Here is a 14,387-nt window from a genome sequence, read left to right on the forward strand (position 1 = left end):
TCTTGTGTGCATTTAAAAAAGTATCGCCTTTGCTTCGGGCCATGTTATGTTGTGTGGATTTCAGCTCCCAGAATTTCCCAGGTGTGTTGAAGTCCACATATCTTACAACTCCTAAGATGGAGAACAGTTGTTGTAGGCCAGGGGTGCGGAACTGCGGCCCTTTTAGGACTGGTGGACTTCAACTCCCAGAATTCCTGAGCCAGCTGTGCCAGGTATTCTGAGAGTTGAACTCCAACAGCCATTAAAGGGCTATACTTTTTCACTTTTACAGTAGGCTATTCCAAAAGGGAAGTCCCAGCTGTGAAAAAGTGTTTCTTTCATCTTCCCTGATTATCTGATAAGGGAAGATGAACATTATAGAAACATAGAATAAAAGATTTGGAAGGGAGCGTGGAGGTCTTCTAGTCCAACCCCCTGCTTGAGGAGGAGTATTTTATACTATTTGAGGCAATTGGCTATCCATTCCCTTCTTTTTTTTTAAAAAAAAACAATTTTTATTTGGTTTTAAACAAGGACAAACAAACATCAAAGTAAAAAAACCCATCTTCCATTACAAATTGTAGAAAGTGTGTCAGTTGGTTACAGTATTTCCATGCATCTCTTCCATAGTCACCACCTGGTTTTCATATCAAATCACATATTTTAAATTCACCTATATTCATGTATATTGCAATTATTATATCTCAACCTTAATTTGACTATAATTGTTTTTACATCCTTTTATATATAATATTCAAAATCTACAATAGGGTTATATGATAACATTCCATTAAATCATCCTAAATCATCCAATCACAATACATCTTTATAACATATTCTATATAAAACTTTTAAACCTCCTCTCATAATCTCCATGTGTTGTTTATATAAAATTTCATATTATCAAGGTAATATATCTATATGTATTGTTATCATTATTAATCATTATTTAACTAGCTACTGTCGCTTCATTTTATACATACTACTAGTAAACTAAATTTAGTTTAATTTTTTATTATACATTTTCATTGCATCAACCTGTATCTTTTCAGTAATAGTACGGTCTTATATCTCTTGCCATTTGTAGCATTAATGTTCTAGTTACTTTCTTAATAAATCTTATATAAACTTCTCTTGGCAACATGTTATTCCTTTCGTATCTCATAAAAGCTTGAAACCCAACATCTGTTCTTTCCATCAGCTTATCTTTGGTTATCCCTAGTGCTTCTGTCAAGATTTCTATCTTTATCTCCGTCAATTTTTCTCTCTTTTCTTTTGTGCTTTGAAGTCTGGGGTAGAGTTCCAATCCATCTATCTCCCCTTTCCATATTCTGCTCTTGCCATTACCAACCACACTCACTTTGTTGTCAGTATCCACAGTTTTCTTATCTCTGCTCATTTTTTTCTTCCATCTTTGGAACTCTGTCCTCCACTTTCTTCATTTGGTAAACATCCTCAGTTTCTCCATCAGATTTTTCTGTTTTGTATTCCATATTCTCCAATCTCTTTTCAATTCTCTCTGTCACAACTAATAGATTTTGAATTTCAAACATAATCATTTGCAATGTTACAGTTTCCTTTTTCTGCTGAGCCATTCTTTCAAGTTTGCAGACACTGCCACTGTTCAAGGCTATTTTAATAAACTTCAAACAGGTTCATTTATTATCTTTCAAGTCAAAATGTTGTCTTCCCTCCAATAGCTAGTGATAGAACTTCCAAAAGACACCTGTATAAACAACTTGTGCTCTTCCTACTATCACTGTCAGTAAACAAACTGAAAGAACCTTGAATCTCAAGTGATCAAAGAGAAAGAAGAAAAAACAATGTATCCAGCTTCCAGCCTCTAAGTGGCAGTGTAACTGCTTTTCCTCCTGTTGTTACAACCCACTTTATAATCATTCTTATTATCTTTATATTCCAAGCTTAAGAAAAAAAACTTAAACAGAGATAAAAAAACAATCAAATCAATCAAATCAAGCATTATAAAAAAAGAAGGAGAATTTTAATCCATAGGTATAAGCAAAAGTGCAAAATGAAGAAGAAAGAATTAATCCATTGAGTTTAAAAATAGGGAGCCCCTGCAAAAGTTCCATCCGTGAAAAAAAAAAGAAAAGTTCAACTAAGGTTCTCACATAACCACGTAGTCATAATGAAACTAGAGCTCTTTGCATGAAGCCTGTCGCTCAGATAAGGGAAGCAAGAGAGTTATTTGCTTCTATGCAAAGTCATAAGGTGCTTTCATTAAGGTAATAATTGTATAACCAATCAGAAATAAGTTAGATATTTCTGCTTTCTACAAGGTATAAAGATATGTGTTTTCCTTCAGAACACTGTTCAGATATTCATATGGCTACCTTTGCTAACCTATTTCTGAACCTTTCTTTGGCTGCCAAATAAAACTATTTCTCCCAGATCCTGGAAAGTCCAAGTCCTGTTATTTTCCGCAACAGTTTTGCTAAATATACTTAGCGCTAGGGCTAGAGAATCTGAAAGAGAATTGGACTGAGTCTCTTTGTTGGTGCCAGGCCAGGCCTTTTATTCCTGATTAACAACTCAACACAACTCCCTGGATGTGGGAGGGGATCTGCTTGAGGCATCCAGAGTCCACCTCTGTGGTTCTTTAATGCATAAAGTCATGGCCCAGAGTGCTGCCTCTGAATCCAATCCTTGGTCTTTCCACACCTTTCCATTTTCCCCTCACCCAGGGTGAGCTTCTATGTATTGTTGCTGTGGTTGTAACAGACTCACATAAAGGGGTTCCCTAGTTAGCCTAGAAATAGGTTAAAATCAGCCTTCTGCACTGTATGCTCAAGAAGATATTTAGGATGTTTGCTAACAAATAATTCCTTTGCTGTTTTTTTTCATTTCTAGACACTCTCATGGCCTTGTCTTCATCTCCCGGAACCTCAGGTCTTTGTAATGGAGGATTAACAGCAGTTGAACTTCCAATGAAGGTAGGAGGATTCTCTCCTCCCCTCCCCAGATGTTCCAATCTCCCAATAACAGAATAACACAATTGGAAGGGGTCTTGGAGATCTTCTAGTCCAACCCTGTGTTTCAAGCAGGAGACCCTATACCATTTCAGACAAGTGGGTGTCCAGTCTCTCCTTGAAAACCTCCTGCCCACAATTTTTGAAAGCAATCTGTTTCATTAGTTAATGGATCTTACTGTCAGGAAGTTTCTCCTTACTTACAGGTTGCCTTTCTCCATGATTACCGTATTTTTCAGAGTATAAGATGCACTAAGATTTTTAGAGGCAAATAAAAAAAAGGTTTTTGCACTCTGTTTTTTGTCAAAAAAAGGTCATGCATAGCTTTTAGGAGGCTCCTGGAGGCTGCCCCCCCTCAAAATGGCCTGGTTTTCGCTCATTTTTGCCCTCCCTATCTCCCAGGAGCACTCTGGAAGCCTCCTAAAGGCTATACACAGCCATTTTTGCAAAGGGGGTTGGGTTTCAGGAGGCCAAAAATGCTGTATTTGGTGTATAAGACGCACCCAGATTTTCAGCCTCTTTTTTGAGGGAAAAAGGTGCGTCCTTTACTCTGAAACATACGGTAGTTTCAATCCATTCTGCCTTCTGGTGGTTTGTGGCAGCCCCTCAAATATTGAAATACAGCTGTCATGTCTCCCCTAGTCCTTATTTTCTCTAGATTAGCCATATCCAGTTCCTGCAATCATTTTTCATGTTATAGTCCTCAAGGACTTCAATTATCTTAGTTGTTTTTCTCTTCACTTTTTCCAAAATTTTAACACCTTTTTTGGTAATGTGATCAAAACTGAATGCAGTATTCCAGGTGTGGCCTTACTAAGGTTTTACATTACTAATACTAAGCCCAAGTTGAAAGTCCAAGATTTACTTTTGCACAGAAATTAAATGCTGAACCCCACTTTCCTTCATTCGGCATGATTCATCCTCTCACCACAGTGGGTAAAATTAACCCAGTGTTGGATTTGGCCAACATATCCAAGGTCAAGCCCAACTAGATGAATCTCTAGCCAGAGGCATTTTATTTTGGGAAAAGTTATCTGGAGAAGATGTTCTGTCAAGAAATTGCACAGCAGCTGCAGATGAAGTTGGAAGATATTGACACAGATTTGTAGACTTTTATATAAATATAAATATATTTAACCTACAGGTTTAATACAATACAATTCAATAGCAGAGCTGGAAGGGACCTTGGAAGTCTTTTAGTCCAAGTCCCTGCCTAGGCAGGAAACCCTATACCATTTCAGACAGATGGCTATCCAACATCTTCTTAAAGACTTCCAGTGTTGGGGCTTTCACAACTTCTGGAGGCAAGCTGTTCCACTGATTAATTGTTCTAACTGTCAGGAAATTTCTCCTCAGTTCTAAGTTGCTTCTCTCCTTGATTAGTTTCCACCCATTGCTTCTTGTTCTACCCTCAGGTGCTTTGGAGACTAGTTTGACTCCCTCTTCTTTGTGCAACCCCTGAGATATTGGAACACTGCTATCATCTCTCCTCTAGTTCATTTATTATCTTTCAAGTCAAAATGTTGTCTTCCCTCCAATAGCTAGTGATAGAACTTCCAAAAGACACCTGTATAAACAACTTGTGCTCTTCCTACTATCACTGTCAGTAAACAAACTGAAAGAACCTTGAATCTCAAGTGATCAAAGAGAAAGAAGAAAAAACAATGTATCCAGCTTCCAGCCTCTAAGTGGCAGTGTAACTGCTTTTCCTCCTGTTGTTACAACCCACTTTATAATCATTCTTATTATCTTTATATTCCAAGCTTAAGAAAAAAAACTTAAACAGAGATAAAAAAACAATCAAATCAATCAAATCAAGCATTATAAAAAAAGAAGGAGAATTTTAATCCATAGGTATAAGCAAAAGTGCAAAATGAAGAAGAAAGAATTAATCCATTGAGTTTAAAAATAGGGAGCCCCTGCAAAAGTTCCATCCGTGAAAAAAAAAAGAAAAGTTCAACTAAGGTTCTCACATAACCACGTAGTCATAATGAAACTAGAGCTCTTTGCATGAAGCCTGTCGCTCAGATAAGGGAAGCAAGAGAGTTATTTGCTTCTATGCAAAGTCATAAGGTGCTTTCATTAAGGTAATAATTGTATAACCAATCAGAAATAAGTTAGATATTTCTGCTTTCTACAAGGTATAAAGATATGTGTTTTCCTTCAGAACACTGTTCAGATATTCATATGGCTACCTTTGCTAACCTATTTCTGAACCTTTCTTTGGCTGCCAAATAAAACTATTTCTCCCAGATCCTGGAAAGTCCAAGTCCTGTTATTTTCCGCAACAGTTTTGCTAAATATACTTAGCGCTAGGGCTAGAGAATCTGAAAGAGAATTGGACTGAGTCTCTTTGTTGGTGCCAGGCCAGGCCTTTTATTCCTGATTAACAACTCAACACAACTCCCTGGATGTGGGAGGGGATCTGCTTGAGGCATCCAGAGTCCACCTCTGTGGTTCTTTAATGCATAAAGTCATGGCCCAGAGTGCTGCCTCTGAATCCAATCCTTGGTCTTTCCACACCTTTCCATTTTCCCCTCACCCAGGGTGAGCTTCTATGTATTGTTGCTGTGGTTGTAACAGACTCACATAAAGGGGTTCCCTAGTTAGCCTAGAAATAGGTTAAAATCAGCCTTCTGCACTGTATGCTCAAGAAGATATTTAGGATGTTTGCTAACAAATAATTCCTTTGCTGTTTTTTTTCATTTCTAGACACTCTCATGGCCTTGTCTTCATCTCCCGGAACCTCAGGTCTTTGTAATGGAGGATTAACAGCAGTTGAACTTCCAATGAAGGTAGGAGGATTCTCTCCTCCCCTCCCCAGATGTTCCAATCTCCCAATAACAGAATAACACAATTGGAAGGGGTCTTGGAGATCTTCTAGTCCAACCCTGTGTTTCAAGCAGGAGACCCTATACCATTTCAGACAAGTGGGTGTCCAGTCTCTCCTTGAAAACCTCCTGCCCACAATTTTTGAAAGCAATCTGTTTCATTAGTTAATGGATCTTACTGTCAGGAAGTTTCTCCTTACTTACAGGTTGCCTTTCTCCATGATTACCGTATTTTTCAGAGTATAAGATGCACTAAGATTTTTAGAGGCAAATAAAAAAAAAGGTTTTTGCACTCTGTTTTTTGTCAAAAAAAGGTCATGCATAGCTTTTAGGAGGCTCCTGGAGGCTGCCCCCCCTCAAAATGGCCTGGTTTTCGCTCATTTTTGCCCTCCCTATCTCCCAGGAGCACTCTGGAAGCCTCCTAAAGGCTATACACAGCCATTTTTGCAAAGGGGGTTGGGTTTCAGGAGGCCAAAAATGCTGTATTTGGTGTATAAGACGCACCCAGATTTTCAGCCTCTTTTTTGAGGGAAAAAGGTGCGTCCTTTACTCTGAAACATACGGTAGTTTCCATCCATTCTGCCTTCTGGTGGTTTGTGGCAGCCCCTCAAATATTGAAATACAGCTGTCATGTCTCCCCTAGTCCTTATTTTCTCTAGATTAGCCATATCCAGTTCCTGCAATCATTTTTCATGTTATAGTCCTCAAGGACTTCAATTATCTTAGTTGTTTTTCTCTTCACTTTTTCCAAAATTTTAACACCTTTTTTTGGTAATGTGATCAAAACTGAATGCAGTATTCCAGGTGTGGCCTTACTAAGGTTTTACATTACTAATACTAAGCCCAAGTTGAAAGTCCAAGATTTACTTTTGCACAGAAATTAAATGCTGAACCCCACTTTCCTTCATTCGGCATGATTCATCCTCTCACCACAGTGGGTAAAATTAACCCAGTGTTGGATTTGGCCAACATATCCAAGGTCAAGCCCAACTAGATGAATCTCTAGCCAGAGGCATTTTATTTTGGGAAAAGTTATCTGGAGAAGATGTTCTGTCAAGAAATTGCACAGCAGCTGCAGATGAAGTTGGAAGATATTGACACAGATTTGTAGACTTTTATATAAATATAAATATATTTAACCTACAGGTTTAATACAATACAATTCAATAGCAGAGCTGGAAGGGACCTTGGAAGTCTTTTAGTCCAAGTCCCTGCCTAGGCAGGAAACCCTATACCATTTCAGACAGATGGCTATCCAACATCTTCTTAAAGACTTCCAGTGTTGGGGCTTTCACAACTTCTGGAGGCAAGCTGTTCCACTGATTAATTGTTCTAACTGTCAGGAAATTTCTCCTCAGTTCTAAGTTGCTTCTCTCCTTGATTAGTTTCCACCCATTGCTTCTTGTTCTACCCTCAGGTGCTTTGGAGACTAGTTTGACTCCCTCTTCTTTGTGCAACCCCTGAGATATTGGAACACTGCTATCATCTCTCCTCTAGTCCTTCTTTTCATGAAACTAGATATACCCAGTTCCTGCAACCGTTCTTCATACTGTGTTTTAGTCTTCAGTCCCCTAATCATCTTTGTTGCTCTTCTCCGCACATTTTCTAGAATCTCCCCATATTTTTTAAATCGTGGTGACCAAAACTGAATGCAGTATTCCAAGTGTGGCCTTACCAAGGCATTATAAAGTGGTATTAACACTTCACGTGATCTTGATTCTATCCCTCTGTTTGTGCAGCCTAGAACTGTGTTGGCTTTTTTGGCAGCTGCTGCATATGCTGGCTCATATTTAAATGGTTGTCCACTAGGATTCCAAGATCCCTCTCACAGTTACTACTATTGAGCGAGGTACCACCTATACTGTACCTGTGCATTTTGTTTTTCTTGCCTAAATGTAGAACCTTACTTTTTTCACCATTGAATTTCATTTTGTTAGATAGTGCCCAATGTTTAAGTTTGTCAAGATCCATCTGTATCTTAAGCCTATCTTCTGGAGTGTTTGCTATTCCTGCCAGCTTGGTGTCATCTGCAAATTTGATGAGTTCCCCATTTATCCCCTCATCCAAATCATTGATGAAGATGTTAAAGAATACTGGGCCTAAAACAGAGCCTTGAGGTACTCCACTGCATACTTCGCTCCATGAAGATGCAGTTCCATTGAGGACTACATGTTGAGTGCGGTTGGTCAGCCAGTTACGAATCCATCTGATGGTGATGCTGTCTAACCCACATTTTTCTACTTTATTTAGTAGTAGGTTATGGTCTACTTTACTAAATGCTTTACTGAAGTCCAAGTAAATTATATCAACAGCTGTCAGCCTCTGTTTCGCTACTTGCTTTCGACTGCCATTGAAACAGGAAGGGGGAGGCATGGTATTTGGGAAGGGAAGTTTTAAGCACAGGAGTGTGAAAAGGGAGTTTTGTTCTCACCATCTACTGCGCATGCTGGAGATAGTGGATGGGCCCACCAAGGCCAACAGTCCTGCATACCAACCTGATGATATTTTTTGAAGATGGAATTCACATGACACCTGAGGGGATCTGTAGATTGGACTAGGGATGGGGCTACCAGGGGGAGGGGGTTAGGTCACATATTGATATCTATGATTACACACACTTTTGCCTCATATCTTGCTTTGCTTAGCTGCTATCTTTTCATAACCAGTAAAAGTACTCTTAATTCTGTGAAATGGAGGTAAGTGGTTTCTTTCTTGGTTGCTGAAGGAGGCTGGCTTGAAAACAGCATTTATCTGGTCCACTAATTTTGTCACTTTGTTGAAGAATGCAATAAGATTAGTCTGGCATGGTCTGTTTTTGACAAACCCATATTGGCTTTTGGCTATTATTTTGTTTACTTCTAGGTGTTTGCTAATTCGTTGCTTGATTATCTTTCCCAGAATCTTTCCTGGTATTGAGGTCAGGCTGATAGGTCAGTAGTTTCCTGGATCTGTTTTTCCCCCCTTTTTTGAAGATGGGAACCACATCAGCTCTTTTCCAATCCTCTGGTAGTTCCCCAGTGCTCCAGGATCTCTGAAAGATATAGTTCAGTGGTTCTGCGATCTCGTCTGCCAGTTCCTTCAGAACCCTGGGGTGTAATCCATCCAGTCCTGGTGATTTGAAGTCATCTAGAGTAGACAGGTGCTCACTTACCATTTTCTTCCCTATTTCAACTTGTGTTCCCAAGCTGATTTTTGTGGTGCTGTTTTTGATAAGTTGGACTGTTTTTTTCCCTTTGTGTAAAGACAGATGCAAAAAATGAGTTAAATAGTTCTGCTTTCTCCCTGTTGCTGGTCATCTTATTGCCATCTTCTCCCAGCAATGGACCAATTGTTTCCTTAACTTTTTTTCTTGTTTTTAACATGTTGGAAGAAGCTTTTTTTGTTATTTTTTACTCTTATCGGAAGCCTTTCTTCATTGTGAGACTTAGCTTTCCTCACTTCATCTTTACAGGCTCGGGCTATTTGCTGATATTCTGTCTTAGTTATGTCCCCCCTTTCCACTTTTTATACATCTCTTTTTTGTCTTTCAATTTGTCAGAGCATTCTTTATGCAGCCATACTGGCTTCTTTTGGGAGCTGTTATTTTTCTTCTTCATTGGTATTGTGCTAGACTGGGCTTTTGTAATACTATTTTTCAAAATTTCTCAAGCTTCTTGAGTTGTTTTCCCCTTGAGGATTCTCATCCATGGAATCCTTCCCAAGTTCTCTCTAAGTTTATTGAAATTAGCTCTCTTAAAGTCCAAGATTCTAGTTTGACTTTGTCTTACTATTTGTGTTTGTATAATGTTGAATTCCAATATTGCATGATCACTTGCCCCCAAGGTTCCTGTAGCTTCAACACCTTCTATCATTTCCTCTCAGTTAGTGAGAATTAAGTCCAATATGGCTTATCCCCTTGTTCCCGTCTCTACTTTTTGGAAACAAAGTTGTCTGGTGGTTTGTTAGGAACTGTTTGATTTTCCGCTTGGTACAGAGTTTATTTCCCAGTTGATGTCAGGGTAGTTAAAATCCCCTATTACTATTGTGGTGTGCTTCCTACATACCTTAGTTAGCTGACTAGCAAAAAGTTCATCTACTTCCTCTGCTTGGTTGGGTGGCCTGTAGTATAGACCTATGGCAATATCATTACCCACCCCAACCATTAATATTGACCCAAATGCATTCAAGATAGTTCTCATCAAGTTTACAGCAGTCTTTGTCATCATCCAGAGAAGGAAGAAAATAAGATAGTCAGGAACACCATGAAGTAAATCTAAAACATCATGCAGAACACACAGAAAGAAAAAAAGGAGGGAAAAAAGAGAGACACCCCTTTTGTACTTACAGCAACCAATCATAGCTTAGATTGTATCATGCATGAGTCAGCACTCTCTTACTAAGTGATCACAGTTGTGTTGGGGTCTATTGTAGAGTTTACTGTTCCACCTACTAAATTCAATATCCTAACAGGCTCCTTTGCCCAACTTGGAAACTCTGCAGTTTGTTCATTAAGATGAAGATTCGCATGTAATTAATTCATTGAAGTGCTCATTGTTAGGAATGTTCATGGAATATGTTGCATTTTTGTCCTCTCCCTGTGTCAGAATTTGGTATCATTTGAGGATGTAGCTGTGTTTTTCTCCGTGGAGGAGTGGGCCCTGCTGGATTCTAAACAAAAAGCCTTATACCAAGAGGTCATGCTGGAAATCAAGAGGAACATGGCCTCCTTAGGTAAGGGATTCCCTTAAGATGTCTGTATTTAGTACCAAAGGTCAAATCTTATATCAACTTAATGTGGGATTCGTTGTCTCATTTGGAAATAAGCAATGAGCAGCCAAAACCTCCAAAAGAAAACACTGGTAATTGTATTCTTCACTTTGCAAAGAGGGTAGACCACACACAGATACACACACACACAGGTACTGTGGACACACCCTAAATCATCAATACTTTTGTGTTATATTCTCTAGTACTGTTACAAATTTACCTCTCACCTCTTCTTCATTGGCTTTGTAATAATAAAGTGAACACATTATCTCTACCCCTGATTACATCTCCCATGACTCTAATTCTACCTCCCCCTGCCGTTATTTACACTTTCCTTTGTGGTCCTAGTTCCTATGGGTTGACTCTAGAGTAACTATCATATCGGTAAACTCTGGTTAAGGCTGGTTTCTAGCATAACAGAGGCCTCTGATTCTAGCTCCTACATACAATTCCCAAGCTTCAGCGTAGCTCATGAGATTAGAAACATATGCAATGTATTTTGTTCACAGGCCATTCTTACAGTTCTGTAAAAACAATACAACTTTGTTTCCCGCATTAATAACAAGCATAGCATCCTGTTTTGAACAAATGGGAGTTTGGAAAAATATTGATACTGTTCAAATACAGCAGTGGTGCTTGATCCCTTTGGCACCTGTTTGTATTAATTTTTCTTTTTCTGTTGCAAGCAGGTGACGGATGGGAGATGGAGGATTCTGGTCAAGAGGCAGCAGCACCTTTGCCAAAAGACAAAAAGGATGTTACAGAAAAGATGGATGGAAAGCAAAGTTCTGAGGAAAACCTGTTAACGGTTGAGCTGGATAATTGCTCTGGTTTACCTTGTGCAGATACCAATGTCTTATTGGACACAGATGATTGCCAAGAAAAAGAAGTGTGTCCAAGGTGTGGGAAAACACTTCGAGATGGATTGGGATTTTGTGACTGTTGCCAAAGCCCTGCTGGAGAGAAACAGGATGAAAGCAGGCAACCCTCCAGGAGGACTCTTCCTTCTCCTTTACATGAAAGAATACAAGAAGGAGGGGAAATGTACAAATGTATGGAGTGTGCAGAAAGCTTCAGTACAAGCCGCTCTCTTGCACTGCATAAAAAGATTCACAAAGCAGAGGAGCCACACAAATGTCTGGATTGTGGAAGGACCTTCAGGCAGAAAAATCATCTCAGTTCACATAAGAGAGTCCATAAGGGGAAGAAACCTTATACATTCCTGCACTGTGGAAAGAGCTTCAGTCAAAAAGGTCATCTTAAGTCACACAAGAGGATCCACACAGGAAAAAAACCATTTCAATGCCTGCAGTGTGGAAAGAGCTTCAATTACTCTTCACACCTTACTGCCCATAACAGAATCCACACGGGGGAGAAGCCCTTTCAATGCCCGCAGTGTGGAAAGTGTTTTGCCCGTTTTGATAGCTTGCAGGTCCACGAACGGACCCACACAGGGGAGAAACCATACAAATGTCTGGAGTGTGGAAAGAGTTTCGGTGATTCCAGCCGCTTAACTTCCCATAGAAGAATCCACACTGGGGAGAAACCATATGAATGTCGCACTTGTGGGAAGAACTTCAGTAGAAAATATAACTATATCGTACATAGCAGGACCCACACTGGGGAGAAACCCTTTCAATGCTTGCAGTGTGGAAAGTGTTTTGCCCGTTCTCATAGCTTGCATGCCCACGAACGGACCCACACAGGGGTGAAACCATACAAATGTCTGGAGTGTGGAAAGAGCTTCGGTGATTCCAGCCGCTTAACTTCCCATAGAAGAATCCACACTGGAGAGAAACCATATCAATGCGCTGAGTGTGGGAAGCGCTTCAGTCAAACACGTCTCCTTATTCTCCATAAAAGGAGAATCCACAGTGGAGAGAAACCATATCAATGTGCCGAGTGTGGGAAGTGCTTCAGTACTCCACAGAATCTTACTGTCCATAAAAGGATCCACACAGGTGAAAAGCCTTATAAGTGCACCAAATGTGACAAATGCTTCTCTAATTTGGGTTCTCTCTCTCGCCACAAAAGGATCCACACTGGGGAGAAACCATATGAATGCCACAGGTGTGGAAAGAGCTTCAATAGAAGATATTGCTATATTGTACATAGCAGGACCCACACTGGGGAGAAACCATATCAGTGCCAGGAATGTGAAAAACGCTTCCATGATTCTCAAGCACTGATGATCCATAAAAGGATTCATACAGGGGAGAAACCCTATAAATGCACGGAATGTGGCATGAGTTTCAGAAAAAGTAGTTTTCTTGGTATCCACAAGAGGATCCACACGGGAGAAAAACCGTATACATGTTACGAGTGCGGAAAAAGCTTTAATGAAAGTAATTCACTCAGGATCCATAGAAGACTTCACTCAGGGGAGAAACCCTATAAATGCCTGGAGTGTGGAAAATGTTATAGAGACAGTGGTAGTCTTACCTCGCACATGAGAATCCACACAGGAGAGAAGCCATTTAAATGCATCAACTGTGGAAAGAGTTTCGGAGATGGCAGGAATCTCAGGGTCCATAAAAGAATCCACACGGGAGAAGCCGTATGAGTGTGTGGAGTGTGGAAAGAAATTCAGAACCTGGAGTGACCTTAGTCGCCATAGGAAGATGCACAGCAGGAAAAGACAACGCTAATTGGTTTGTGTTGATTCTCAAAATGTGCTCCGTGCCCACAGAGGTTTCCCAGGAGAATCTGTAGAAATGCATGGACTATGGGAAGGGCTTCCAAAGCAGCAGAAAAGTCTTGATCCATTAAAAAGAAGAATTACTTTGTATAACTAGGAATTAACTTTTCGATATTAGATCTTTGTGCTAGTCTAGAGTAAATATGACTAGAAAGAATAAGAATAGAATAGAAATAGCATAGAATATAGAAATAGGAATGGAAGGAATTCTCTCATTGGCCAAGTGTGACTCGGCATACAAGGCATGTGTCTGGTGGATACACTCTTAGCTTATATAATATATAACATTGATCAACTGTTGTCAATACGAACAGCAAAGGTAGGTAGGGATTTGGAAACTAACACATCCAGATGTCTATGGAGATTCTCAGTCATCCAGGATACGGTTGTCCCAACGGCGTTTTTATCAAAAGGAAACTGGTCTTTTTTGTTTCCTTGAAGAGATTTCACTTCTCATCCAAGAATTTTCTTCCATTCTGAACTGAAGAAGTTTCTTGAATGAGAAGTGAAATGTCTTCAAGGAAAAACAAAATCTAGTTGACTCTTGAAAAAAAGCATCTTTTGCATTAGACATTCAGACAACATTAGGGTGCAGAAAGGTGGCTTAGATATCATATAGGGAAGATGATGACATATTTCAAGGGGAAACATTGCAACCCAAGTTGTAAGGTGCAGAACTGTTTTTTTAGTTTAGTTTTATTAAACATTTATAGGCCGCCCTTTTCCCTGAGGGGACTCAGGGCGGCTTACAATAATAGGGGAGGGGAGTGCAGGACAAAACACAAAAAAAATGTGAGTAAAAATAATTAGCGGTAAAAACACAACATTCATTCAACATTCGGGAGGGGCGAGAGTAAAGTCTTATCCCCAGGCCTGACGGGATAGCCAGATCTTGAGGGCTGTGCGGAAGGCCTGGACGGTGGTGAGGGTGCGGATCTCCACGGGGAGATTGTTCCATAGCGTCGGAGCTGCAACTGAGAAGGCTCTCCTCCGCGTAGTCGCCAGTCGGCACTGACTGGCGGATGGAATTCGGAGGAGGCCTACTCTATGCGATCTGATGGGACGGAGGGAGGTAATTGGTAGAAGGCGGTCTCTCAAATAGCCAGATCCACTACCATGGAGCGCTTTGTGAGTGGTAAGTAG

General features: G+C 40.0%; 1 protein-coding gene across 1 annotated transcript in view; it reads left to right on the top strand.

The window, feature by feature from the left end:
* The window catches only part of LOC116502875 (zinc finger protein 345-like), a 34,575-nt gene extending 21,456 nt beyond the window's left edge, over positions 1 to 13,119 (top strand). Inside the window, exons 3-4 of the mRNA XM_032208852.1 lie at positions 10,384 to 10,510; positions 11,236 to 13,119. Coding sequence (XP_032064743.1) covers positions 10,384 to 10,510; positions 11,236 to 13,109 — 2,001 coding nt within the window. The 3' untranslated portion in view covers positions 13,110 to 13,119. The remainder of the gene's footprint in view (positions 1 to 10,383; positions 10,511 to 11,235) is intronic.
* The last annotated feature ends 1,268 nt before the right edge of the window (positions 13,120 to 14,387 follow it).

The sequence above is a fragment of the Thamnophis elegans genome, chromosome 2, assembly GCF_009769535.1.
Source record: "Thamnophis elegans isolate rThaEle1 chromosome 2, rThaEle1.pri, whole genome shotgun sequence".
In the NCBI taxonomy this organism is placed as follows: domain Eukaryota; kingdom Metazoa; phylum Chordata; class Lepidosauria; order Squamata; family Colubridae; genus Thamnophis; species Thamnophis elegans.